At 36.4% G+C, this 13,459-nt stretch overlaps 1 protein-coding gene across 3 annotated transcripts in view; it reads left to right on the top strand.

Annotated features, from left to right (window-relative positions):
• LOC114805317 (protein still life, isoform SIF type 1) overlaps positions 1–13,459 on the top strand; it is a 116,004-nt gene that overhangs the window by 38,336 nt on the left and 64,209 nt on the right. For all 3 annotated transcript variants that reach the window (XM_054228998.1, XM_029046010.2, XM_029046011.2), the window contains one exon: positions 13,184–13,304. Coding sequence is in view for 1 of the 3 variants with exons in the window: in XM_029046011.2 (XP_028901844.1) it covers positions 13,184–13,282 (99 nt within the window). In the remaining 2 variants the exon portion in view is untranslated. The remainder of the gene's footprint in view (positions 1–13,183; positions 13,305–13,459) is intronic.

Genomic DNA, 13,459 nt, shown 5'->3' with positions numbered 1-13,459 from the left:
ACAGTTCTAGTCATTTGCATACTCGTACTCGCGCTCACAGCGTTCTCGTGTGGGCCGGCCGGTATCATTCCATCGCCAACCCAGTTGCTGTGGCAGCATCAGTTGCACGTCGCGTGTCTTGCGTATTTCAACGGTTTAGCGGTTATACGGTTTGTCGCCACAAACAGCTGACGTTATCGCATAATTCACGCTGTGTGTCGCTGTTGTTTTTGTTGCATTCGTTTTTTTGTCACAGCATAATTGATGTTTATTTTCGGTTGAGACGCATAATGTGGGCTTTGATTCAAAAGTGATTTCATCGCATTTGTGATTTGTGAAAGCGTTGCATATGATTCGTTGGCAAAGTGTTACGTACGAAAAAATATTAAAAATAAATATAGTGCAAATAAAAAATTAGCGTCTGGGTGCAACAAGTGCGAAATTGCCAATTTTTGTTGTTTTTTTTTTCATTTTCATCCATCAAAAGTGTTCGAGTGTGAAGTGCATTTTTTTTTTGTCTGAAGTGAAGCAATTTATATTTATTTGGTATTTGTGTGTTGTAAAAAGTTGTGTATAATATTTTTTTAATATTTGAAAACGAAATTCATTTTTTTTTTAATTTGTGGTTATCAAGTGTATTAACATTGGCCATCGTCCATATCAGCTGCCAATTTATTTGAGTGCTTCTGTGAGTATTTGAATGAAATGAAAATTGATAATTGAGTTAATTAATGAGAAATAATAATTGAGAAATAATTAAAATAATAACATCTGAATTTGAAAAGCTCCGACATCCCATGCAGTTGCCTTTAAGTTGGCATTTCATTTTAAATTTTTACTTAAGGAAAATTGTGTCTCAGCCGCAAAGTTCTTGCAGTTTCAAGTGTTATAACACTTTGTTAGAGGACCTGAGTTCGACTCCTGTTTCGTTGATCGCAAAAGAAATCATAAAATCTTTCTGCAGTCTATCAGAGTTAGCTTAAAAGTGTTGTTACATACCGGAAATAAGAGACGGATCTCAATGATCTACTAGTTAGTAAAGATGTGATTATTTATTTTTTGAATAAAATGTGTGGTTTCTTTTTGCGGAGTTAGTCTTTTTGACAGATCTTTCTTGATTTAAACTCAGTTTGATTTGCCATTTCATAATGAACAGAATAACTCCAGAACAACGTTTATTGCTTCTATACGGTCCCAATAGCTGAAAAATCGGTCGAAAATTAGGTATCTCGACTAGAATTCATTCGAGCCTGCCGCGGTGGTCAATTGCCCGAAATCATTTTAAAACATAATGGCAAACCCTTAGCTTTATAATAAACTATTCTAAATTCTTTAATTAAAGAATATAAGCTACTGCATACGTGTACTTTGACTTTGTGTAAGTCATACTGATATTTCTGGACTTACCCATGATCATATAACAGCTGACTATGGTCAAGGAATTTTTGGAGCTTTACTTCCAATTTTTTACGATTGAGCTGATGAATACAAGGGTATATATTATGAGTATCAAATTTAGAAAATTCCATTACTGATAAGTGGCAATACCAGAATAACCCGTTAGACGTAAGCAAAACAAATTTTAAGCCATTTAATCCCAGCACGTGTAGGCACATTTTTTTTATTTATAAAAATAAAATTGTAATTTTTCCATTAGAAATTAATAAAAATTGTTAAGCAGCGATTTCATATCGTTCGAATATCGTATGTAAATTTGTTTAAAATAAGTCAATATTTTTTTTTTTTTTTGTAATCTTAGCATTTCATAATTACCTCAGTCTTGTGGAAAATCCCATATAAACGAAATATTTTTCGTCGTTCACCCAAATCCATCAATTTATGCTACGCATTAGCAAAGTCTACCACATTTTGTTGCTTTTGTTTTTGTTTGTGACCATAAACTTTTTTGTTTACTCACATGTTTCCCGGCACACAGATGCCACCGGGCTATTGGGCTACATAAATAGCTCTTTGGACCGGCGTGTCTAGATTTCATGTCAGTCGTATAAATTATTATTAGAAATTAGAAATCACCAAGTAGCCAGAATATTGAGAATTGTTCATGGAAAATAAAATGCTGCTAATAAATTTTGTATTTACTTACACATATGTTTGTGTGTAAATGCTATGTTTGCACCTTAGTTAGGGTGCCCTAAACTATTTCTGTCAGCATAGGGATTTATATGAATGTGTTTATTTATTTTTCCCTAGAAAAAAATTTATTTGAAAATGCGAATTTTGAACAGAAAATACATTGATCATTTTTGAAATATAAGCTTATGTTATTAGCTATCTGATTTCTTAAAATATTCATGTTTATGCACATTTTAGTTTGGTGTGTGTCTTTTTCTTTAACATATCCAATATCTTCTGCAACTGACCACCAGCGAGAGTTCATAACTCTATACCACATACATACATACATACATACCTACAGTATGCAGAGTTTATTTACTCACTTGCCATGGTCTGCTGATTAGACACAAAAGAAAGCAGAGTTTGCATAGTCTGCGAAGACAAAAAACCATAGACAGCATGAAACACAAGCCACAAAACGTGTCTTAATAAATTAGCAACTATTTGCTGTTTATGTAATTTAGTTATTACAACATAGGTGTTCGTACCGGTACCGATTTATATGCATTATCTATCTCTTATAACTATTAAAGACTTTATGGGAATCTTAGGTATTATTTTATTTTGTCTACATGAATGATTAGTATCGGTGATATGTATAACAATCCGTATTCCCATTAGTTTTTTACAAAAAAAGATCTCCATACAAATATAGGTATGTCTCAAGTTTGTGGCGTAAAGCGAATAAACAATTGAAACGCTACATAGGACAGGTCCACAGACTGACCCTCGCGTCAGGTGTCTCGAAAGTGTCTAAATGGACCATTGTGATACCAAAAGATTCCTAAATATGGATTGCAAAGGAGGCCGTTATAGATCGCCGAAGAGCTTTGAGTCTATCATAAATTTTATGAGGCGGCTAATGTCTATTCCAGCCAATTCATTTGATTCGCCAAAGATACATATAGCTACCGGGATGTTTCAACCTTAGTCTTGCGGACGCCGAACAGTAGCGCACGACATGACTTGAAGTTTCCACCTCGCCTTCCTCCATTCAACTATGGCAGTTTGTGTCCGTCAGAATTCCTAACCTCATGACATGTACGACTCTTGCACAGTGTCCCATGAGTACTCCCACTATTGCAGCAAGGTGTATTTCCTTAAGTGCAAGTAGGTTAGCTGAACTCGATCTCACAAGCGAGCGGTTGTTATCTATCTGTTACCGAACTCGCTAGAGGTCTACTGATCCAGCGCTTGAAAGCCAGAGCACAACGGAGCCCCGGCTCGTTCCCAGTCAGGTAAAATAGGAACATGGGTGATCACTAACGGAAAACGTCATCACTCAGATTAAAAAAAAAAAGGTAAATGGGCGTCTCATCGCCCACTTATGGGTCAAAAACCATATCTCCAAAACTACTCGACCTATTTCAATGAAATTCGGTACATAATACTATCACTCTTGCCAACAGGTGCTACTTTGGACTGAGTAAGCAAGTAAAGTAAAGTCCTCTCTCGACGATCCAAAATCAAACTCTACAAGTCGCTTATCATTCCCGTCCTGCTTTATGGTACAGAAGCTTGGACGATGTCAACATCAGATGAGACGACACTAGGAGTTTTCGAGAGGAAAAATTTACGCAGGAAATATGGTCCTCAGAACAGAACCGCAGACGATGGAACGATGAGCTGTACGAGTTATACGACGACATTGACATAGTCCAGCGAATAAAAAGACAGCGGCTACACTGGCTAGATCATGTTGTCCGAATGGACGAAAACACTCCAGCTTTGAAAGTGTTCGATGCAGTACCCGCCGGAGGAAGCCGAGGAAGGGGAAGGCCTCCACTCCGTTGGAGGGACCAGGTGGAGAGCGACCTGGTTACACTTGGAATCTCCAACTGGCGCCGAACAGCGAAGGAAAGCGAGAAGTGTCGCACTCTCATCGATTCGGCTATAACCGGCTAAAAGGTTCAACGCCAATTACATACATTCACTACTATTTAGAAATACTGATGACCCAGATGAAAAATGAGACCACATCATATCCAGTTACTCCATATCCGGTTCCTGTAACATCTTTTCCGGTTCTGGCAACATCACATCCGATTACTCCATATCCGGTTCCGGATATCCCATATCCGGTTGCCACATTTGCGGGTACTCCCACATCAGGTTACGGAAACAAAATTTCCTGTTGCGCCACATCCGGTTGCGGTTTACTAATTTCCGGTTCCGGAAACCCGGAAGTGCAGAGCAGAGTTTCAGTGTGGAACACTTTGTAGAGACATAACTCCGATTTTTAAAATCTTGGTGTTTCGGGCGATATTTTCGCATTTTCTAGCATTCAAATAATGTCAATCAGCAAACTTTTACCTGATTAAAGGCCAATAAATTATTGCTCAGAGCAGAAGTGAGAAATGATATTTGCTTGAAGTAACCTAACCTAACTTAAATATTTTCTATTTTTTTATTGTATGTCTCCAGAAATAAATTTTATTTACATTAAATACACACATATTTTGATTATATGTAAATAAAAAGACTCGGTAGTTGCATCTCCGAAGAAGCGCTGTTATATCCTTTGACAACCCTGCATCCCTGCCGCTGTAGCAACATGCGTTTATTGCGTTTCAGTTTTTTCATATTTGCTCCAGCGGCCACTGTTGCTTTTCACACGCCCGTAGCGCTCAGCGTTAGCGTCGACTTCGCTGCGTTGCTAAAAATAGCCAACAAAGGGTGGCATCCTTTCGTGTGTTTGTAGTACAACGCTTTCATACACATGTTTCTTCGTGCGTGTGTGTGTTTGTGTGCGTGTAGAATTTCGAGAAAAATACAGTGGAGAGAATTTTCATTTTCATTTCCATTTTCGTGCTTATTCGTTTTTATTGACGTCTACGTAACATGCGGCGAATTTTCCATATTTCCATCTGCGGACGTTTTGGGGTGCAAACACACACACACACATACATATTTGAATGTTTATTTGTATGTAAATCTCTGTGTTTTTGTTGCATTTGGACTTTGGACTGGGGTAGGACATTTGTCGCGCCGCATTTTATTAGATTTTGCGGTTATTATGATTTTTTTCTTCTCAGAATTCAATGAAGTACGCATAAAATGTGTACACACACACACAGATACATACAAAAACACCTCTGTATAGCCGAATATTGATTTTAATTCTACGTTTGTTGTTATACTTGCGTGTCTGTGTGTCGGTTCGCTGTTTGCTCTAACGCACGTGCGTCTGTAATGACTTGCCAAATTATATATTTATCGATTTTATTTTCATTAAAATAGCTTTCAAACTCGTTACATAAAGTGTCCAACTCAGCTTTTAGCTATACAATTTTGTTTTCTAATTTTCAAAAACTAGAAATGAGTGTCCAGTGTAATATAATATTTTTGCAATTTGTAATAAATCTTATAGAAGTACTCAAAGTTAGCTAATTATACGCTGGGGAGCTTCTCTTGTTAATAAAACATATTTTTATTGTCAATAGAATGAAATTGAATGTCAAGTATATTAATAAAAAAATAAATTGAATTCAATTAAATTGCTATTTTATGGCTTGTGGCACAAATTGTTTTCATTTTCGAGTTTCTAAATATTTTTATTGCAATTGCATAGATAGATTTTTTTCATTAACTAGATTTTTTTTTTTTGTAAACTTAATGGGTACTCATACCCAATTATGAATCGAGAATGTGTTTTAGTTATTTTGATAACATATCCATGGCTGACGTCCGTTTCTAAAGATTGAAAGTGAGACGTAGAGAGCTGAGGTCAAAAAGGCTAATACAATAATAAGTTCCAACAAGAATAATTCAAATAAAGTTGTGTTTGGAATAGGTTGTAGTTCATTGGAATAGCTCAATTGTTTCAAAATGTCAATTATACACTTATTCCTCGAAAAGATCATTTCTATGGCAAAATTTCTACATAGACAGAACCAAAATGACATTAATGAACCCTAATTTGAAGCTATACTCGTATTAGAAATATATGTTTAAGGGGGGGAAGGTTTGTTTCGTCGAAAAAATACCTTTTTTCATGAATTTTTTTAGAAAAAATTATTTCTGTAGGTTTATTTTACTTATTATTATATGAAAGTACAACATTTGAAGGATACTTAAAAAAAGTTTTATCGAAAAATAGCGAAGAATAATGGATTTATCGTCGATCTCTGCAGGCACCTCGAAAAGAAGTTGCGGTGACCAGCTTACAGCATCACTGGAGGGCTCATTTATTGGGTTAGGTCAGGTTCACAGACTGACCCTCGCATCAGGTGTCTAAATGGATGGTCCATTGTGTTACCAAAAGATTCCTAAATATGGATTGCAAAGGAGGCCGTTATATATCGCCGAAGAGCTTTGAGTCTATCACAAATTTTATGAGGCGGCTTTCCTTAGTTTATTAGTTTATCTTTCAATTGACGTCGAGTTTTTTTTCATTTTTCAATTTTTGGTACCATTTTTAAGCCAAAATGACAATTTTAGACGAAAAAATCGACCTATTTGTTATTGTAAATTTGTTAGTAATTAAAAACTAAGGAAAAACGACGTCATTCGAGAGCTATATATATGTAGATTATTTGTTCAAAATTTCAAAACGATCGAACGATCTGTAGGCTGGTCACCGACTTTAAAAATGACATATTTATGAAAATCGATTCAAAATTTTTTACACTCAAGGCAGGTAGTTGGAAGGCGCGCAAACCTATGTTACCTAACTTCGTTAGTTTTTCTCCGAATGACCTAAAACTTTAACACAATATTCTTGAGATGTTGATGGTTCAGAAAAAACAATAACAAAAAATTAAAAAAAGTTGTCAAACCTAATCCCATCTGTACTCCCATTGTACTCGCCTGGGTACAGAAATAATGCAGACGTGGGCATGATCTTTCAAGCATCTGCCAGTTTATAATACAGCGAGATGAATGTATAATTTCCGGTGGACACACAAGAGGTCCCGTTATCCGCTACTCGCTTAACTCAGCCCTCAGTTTTGTAATTTTTTTTTCGCTGGTCAGTTAGCATTTAACTCTCAGAGAGCTAAGACTGTAGGTATTATTGAGGAAGAAGATTTTTTTACAAAATTGAAAATGGGCGTGGCATCGCCCACTTATGGGTCAAAAACCATATCTCAGGAACTACTGAACCGATTCGAATGAAATTCGGTATATAATATTTTCTTGACACCCTGATAACACGGACAAAAAATGGCGAAACCGGTTCACAACCACTACTACTTTCCTCAACTCAATTTTGAAATCCATCTTATTCCTTGACTTTATAATGTAAACATAAGGAACCAATGAAGATAACGGAATAAAACTTTACACAATTAGTGCATATCATCTCTGGCTTCACTTGAGAAAAAAATCGTCGAAAACGGACCACAACTTTTCAAGGCCCCACATATCGAACATGTTGAACTCAGCGCCTAAGAATAAATTTTAACTGAAAATATGGGTAAATCTCTCTGATATCTCAATTTAATTCAGAGGAAATTGTTTTCTTCTAATAGTGTGTCTCTGTTCCAAAAATTATTAAAATCGGGTCATAACATTTCCATATACCTCATTGTAGCTTTTTCAAAAGTATCTTCTTCTAGCTCCCATGTACCTAATTATAGGTTTTTCAAAAATACGGTGAGCTTTATTCCGCATATATGTATTGGTTAAATTTCTTCAATAAATTGCGAGAGTATAAAATGTTCGGTTGCACCCGAACTTAGCCTTTCCTTACTTGTTTTAAATAATATTTATAGGACGCTACATCGGCTTCAACTATGTTTGTAAATTAGCTAATATATTTTAGACAAATTGTATAAATTCATATTGGTAAATATACTCTACATTGCTTTGAGAACAGAGTTTCTGAGGTTCCCGTAATATATTCGTAATTTGAGAAAATTTCAAGAATTTATGGGCATATTTTTAAGAACATCTACATCAGTCCACTACAGACTGTGGGTAATCTCCGATTTATTTTGGAATTTAAAAAAAGATTATAGTCAAACTTCAGCACTACAACCATTTAAAGTAATCAGACACAAATAAAAAGAAACTTGGAGCAATTAGATCTTATAACACTGAATTTCCCCTAATGACCATCTTAAATTTTATTTGAATTCACTGTCTGCAATAAAATAAAGATATCGCTTATCTAATGGACATATTAGCAAAGCCGGGGTTAGGGCTCTACTAATGCTTCCATATAAAAGCTTTCATGCGTGTGGCGGTTTTCCTTCGTATAAAAAAAAAACACTTTATTTTATAAATGTCTTGATGACTTTCTCGTGCATCTTTCTCCCCTTCATTGCCCTTTAGTTCCTCATATAATAAGTCGCGTAATGTTGTTTTTGTGCACATCTGTTAAGCTTTCGAAACTACTTGATTGAAGTTGACACTTTAGTTGCGGTTTAATTGTTTGTTGTTATTGTTGTTGTTGTAGTTGCTGCTGCTGTTGATATTGTTTTCACAACTACTACCCGTTGAAGCGTTGACTGCACTTAGGATAAACTTTTTATAAAACGCTGCAAAAACATTGAAAATAGAATCGATAATCTGCTTGAATGCATGCGGCCGCCCTCTATACCCTTTCCCTCTCTTTACCACTCTTTTTCACTCATTCTCTCTCTCTCTGCATGCCACAGTGATTATGCTATTCTTATCCGTTGGCGTCTTTGTTTCAGCTGACAAAGTAAGAATAATGTGGTTGCCGCGTTCGGAACTTTCCTTCTAATGTTATAAATTGCCACCATAAGTTCAAGAGATTAGACAAAGAAAATAATTTATTGTTGTTGGTAAGTGTGTGCACAACTAACGCTCATCCGAAGCATTTAGTATTGGAGAGCTTGCACCACACATGTCTGTCTGTTAGTATGTGTGTGTGTGCTTTTTTTTAAACTTTGTAAAGTTTGTTATTGTCTTTGCTCTGATAACTAATTTCTTTTGCGACAGATTACTTTGAGTGCTGAATTTTGGCATTAAGACAATTACACTTGTGGTGGCTGGCTAATTGAATGTGAAAACCTTAACGGGATTTTATTTATGTTAGATTTAGTTTTAATATCCAAGAGAGCTTTTAATATATTTAATGTAAACTCTTTCCACTCAAAAGAAATAAATGTTGCTCAAGCAATAGTTTTTGGTATGAAAACCGTGATGTTTGTTCTTTGAATTTAAAAAATTTCTGAAGTTTATTTCCAGAGTATTGACAATTCTTTAATGCTTTGAATGAGCTTTTTGGATTATGTGAGTTGTTTTTTCCTTTCATTCCAATGCAATATTATATAGAGTTCAAGTACTCCAAAGAGTAAAAAATCTGGAGAATACGAAGGTTGCTCTTTTTATACTTTGGCCTCGGACAGTTGAGAAGTTGACAGGCTTCATCTGACGTTAATATTTTTATCTATTAGTATCTATAATAGTTTTGTTCACCTAAAACTAATCGAGTTAGGTATGGAGTTATACATACCGAAACCGAGTAGATTTGATTTGCTGTGCAAGCGAAAACTTGAGTAAAAATTGAGAAAACTTGATGAAGCTTGATACACATATTTCTTGCCACCATATGAAGGTTACTTTCGAAAATGGGCGAAATCAGTCTACTGCCACGCCCACAAAATAGCGAAAATTGAAAACAGATAAAGTGCCATAATGTATGTATGTGATTGGCGTTGCAACCGTTTAGCCGGTTATAGCCGAATCGACGATTGTGCACCAAGTCTCTCTCCTTCGCAGTTCGGCGCCAGTTGGAGATCCCAAGTGTAATCAGGTCGCTCTCCACCTGGTCCCTCCAACGGAGTGGAGGCCTTCCCCTTCCTCGGCCTCCTCCGGCGGGTACTGCATCGAACACTTTCAGGGCTGGAGCGTTTTCGTCCATTCGGACAACATGACCTAGCTAGCGTAGCCGCTGTCTTTTTATTCGCTGAACTATGTCAATGTCGTCGTATAACTCGTACAGCTCATCGTTCCATCGTCTGCGGTATTCGCCATTGCCAATGTTCTGAGGACCATAAATATTGCGCAAAATTTTCCTCTCGAAAACTCCTAGTGTCGTCTCATCTGATGTTGACATCGTCCAAGCTTCTGCACCGTAAAGCAGGACGGGAATGATAAGCGACTTGTAGAGCTTGATTTTGGTTCGTCGAGAGAGGACTTTACTGTTCAATTGCCTACTCAGTCCAAAGTAGCACCTGTTGGCAAGAGTTATTCTGCGCTGGATTTCGAGGCTGACATTGTTCGTGTTGTTGATGCTGGTTCCCAGGTATACGAAATTATCTACGACCTCGAAGTTATGACTGTCAACAGTGACGTGCCAAGACGCGAATGCGCCGACTGTTTGCTTGATGACAGGAGATATTTCGTCTTGTCCTCATTCACCTCCAGACCCATTCGCTTCGCCTCCTTATCCATGCGGGAAAAAGCAGAACAAACGGCGCGGTTGTTGCTTCCGATGGTATCAATATCATCGGCGTACGCCAGGAAGTGTACACTCTTGTAGAAGATTGTACCTTCTCGGTTTAGCTCTGCAGCTCTTATAATTTTTTCCAGCATCAGGTTAAAGAAGCCGCACGATAGTGAGTCACCTTGTCTGAAACCTCGTTTGGTATCGAACGGCTCGGAGAGGTCCTTCCCAATCATGACGGAGCTTTTGGGGTTGGTCAACGTCAACTTACTCAGCCGTATTAGTTTTGCGGGGATACCAAATTCAGACATCGCGGCATAAGGCAGCTCCTTTTCGTGCTGTCGAAAGCAGCTTTAAAATCGACAAAAAGGTGGTGTGTGTCGATCCTCTTTTCACGGGTCTTCTCCAAAATTTGCCGCATGGTGAATATCTGGTCAGTTGTCGATTTTCCAGGTCTAAAGCCACACCGATAAGGTTCAATCAGTTTGTTGATGGTGGGCTTTAGTCTTTCACACAGTACGCTCGATAGAACCTTGTATGCGATATTTAGGTGGCTGATCCCACGGTAATTGGATAATTGGCGTGCCATAACCAAGTCATAAATAAAGCTTTAAAAGCAAAATTAATTACAAAGGATCGCACTAGGAAAGGACATATTTGGATGAAAGTTTTTCGGTGAAAATGGGCGTGGCCCCCCTCCTATTAAGTTTTTTGTATATATCTCGTAAACTACTTAAGCTACATATATCAACCAAACTATCTATAGACGTTTCTTTTAGAAACTGCCTTATGCAGTTCAAAACTGGAAGAAATCGGATTATATCCACGCGCACCTCCCATACAAAGGTTATTTTGAATACAACTAAAAATAATTTAATTCAGTAAGGAAAAATACCAGAAAGAAGTAAAGAAAAAGCATATTATTTATTTTGAAATATATTTTAGAACACGAATAAATCAGTTTCGGCATTGACTAATATTTGTTTTCGTTATTAGGGCAAGAATATATAGATAGACAATCCATGTATCTAAAATGAGAGAAAACTAGACTTTAGACGGTGGGATCTTTGTCATTCGTTTTTAATCCAATTTTAGGATAATTTAGTTCGAATATTGGAACGAAATAGTTATGTTAAGGCTTTCTCTAAATTTACTGAACATTGAGTTAAATGGGTCCGGTGGAGGCCAGGGTACCAGGTTGTAATCATGACCGAAAAGTGATTCATTATACTTATATCTAGCTATAGTGAATTCGACTACAATAACTCAAGTACCTTTCAATAAATATCAACACCAAGTACTCCATTAGAATTAATTTAAAAAAGTTTAATTTTAAATATAACAGTGCACTCGGCATTGCCGCAATGATTTTTCATCCTTTAACAGTTCCATTTTTCCTTATCCATTATGTGGCTGTAGTGAGCGCCGTTTTTTCTCAGAAAGTTCTTTTTTTTATATTCCAACTCGCTGTCCTTTCCTCCAAGCATAAGAAGCCCGTGTAAATAGGTTTGTCATTTGTTAGTTTAAGTGCCTGTCGTCGATGTCGTCGTCGTTCTTGTTGTCGTTGTAATTTTTCATTGTTACCAGAAATGTTAGAAATGCTGCAGCATTCATTGTTATATAAATTAACTATTTCCTAGTGCGCACTTTCAACTCGTTTTTTCTCTTTATTATACTTTTAATGCATCTCCCTCAATTCCGTTACTTTTCTATACGAGTACACTAGTAGTTACAAATACTTTTGCAATGTCCGCTATTAATTTTCTTTAAGTTCATTTGTAAAGGCGGTGGGTACTTTTAAAATTATTTTCTAAACACTAAAAAAAAGGCACTGAAAAAAGTACTGAAGAATTTAAAGAATGAAATTCAAGTTGTCAAAGTGTAAAGTAAAGAAGGCTCGAAAGCTTTTTATCTGGAGGGCTTAGTGATCCTTGTAATCAGAAACGTTCGTACATCTAAAAATAATTATTTTTCAAACAGTTAGCTCTAGGCTTTAGACCAAAATTCCATTGGCCCATTGTGATAACACCGGGACTGGAGTCCCATCAAACTACCATGTCCTCATGGGACTACTCAATGGTCTTTATGAAATTAATTCATTCAAAAAGTTTTATCTGTGCAACTTCCGAGACATCATCAAAAAAACCGCGACCGAAAGATGCCGTTCTTGTATAAAGCCTTGAATCCGCATAGAAGATGTTCTACAGAATCTTATTCTTCTACATCTTTAGAGCTTTTTCAGTAACCATTATGTGGAACCGTTGGAACTCTTATCGTTCAATTTCAACAATAGGAGATGACCATATTCCATTCTGGAGAAAGACGGTTTAAACAGGTTGAATCCGTCCAGCCTTAAAATCTTGAAAAACTATGTTGACAAGATGGGCAGATATAAAACAATAAAAATAATAAGACTATATTAACATACACATAAAGGTTCGACCTTTTCGATTTCTATATATTTCTGGACCTTAGAGATAAGTTTAGTGTGAAGAGGCAGAAGTAGTATTGGTTATATCGATAATTGTCATATATTTATATACATAAAGTGAATAATGAAATTATATAAGACAATATTTTAAATTAATTATAAAATCAACTAAAAGTGGGCGTTATTGAACAAAATGGGCGTAACTCCTGTTTTATGAAAGATCAAAAAAATTTCAAAATCAATATTTTTTACTAAATGTGAACATTTCTTCTTTACAGCGCGGTAGTCGTTATCACGCTCATCGTCACAACCAACGTTCGCAGTCCTTAAATCGCGGTCAAGCGCTTTCCCAGGCAGATGTAAGCGGAATGTGGTGACATCGGGGTGCCTCAGGTAAAGGTAGGTAAAATTCAATTGACAAAAACTAATTTTAAATTAAAATAATGCCATGGAAATATATGAGACTTAATGTCATAAAAAGTTTGGTGTTGTAGATGATAGAAATCAAATCATTGCCACGCCCACAAAATGTCGTTAACCGAAAAACTATAAAG

This window comes from Zeugodacus cucurbitae, chromosome 4 (genome assembly GCF_028554725.1).
Source record: "Zeugodacus cucurbitae isolate PBARC_wt_2022May chromosome 4, idZeuCucr1.2, whole genome shotgun sequence".
In the NCBI taxonomy this organism is placed as follows: Eukaryota; Metazoa; Arthropoda; class Insecta; order Diptera; family Tephritidae; genus Zeugodacus; species Zeugodacus cucurbitae.
Note: the sequence above shows the minus strand (reverse complement) of the source record. Positions and strands in the feature narration are given on the sequence as shown.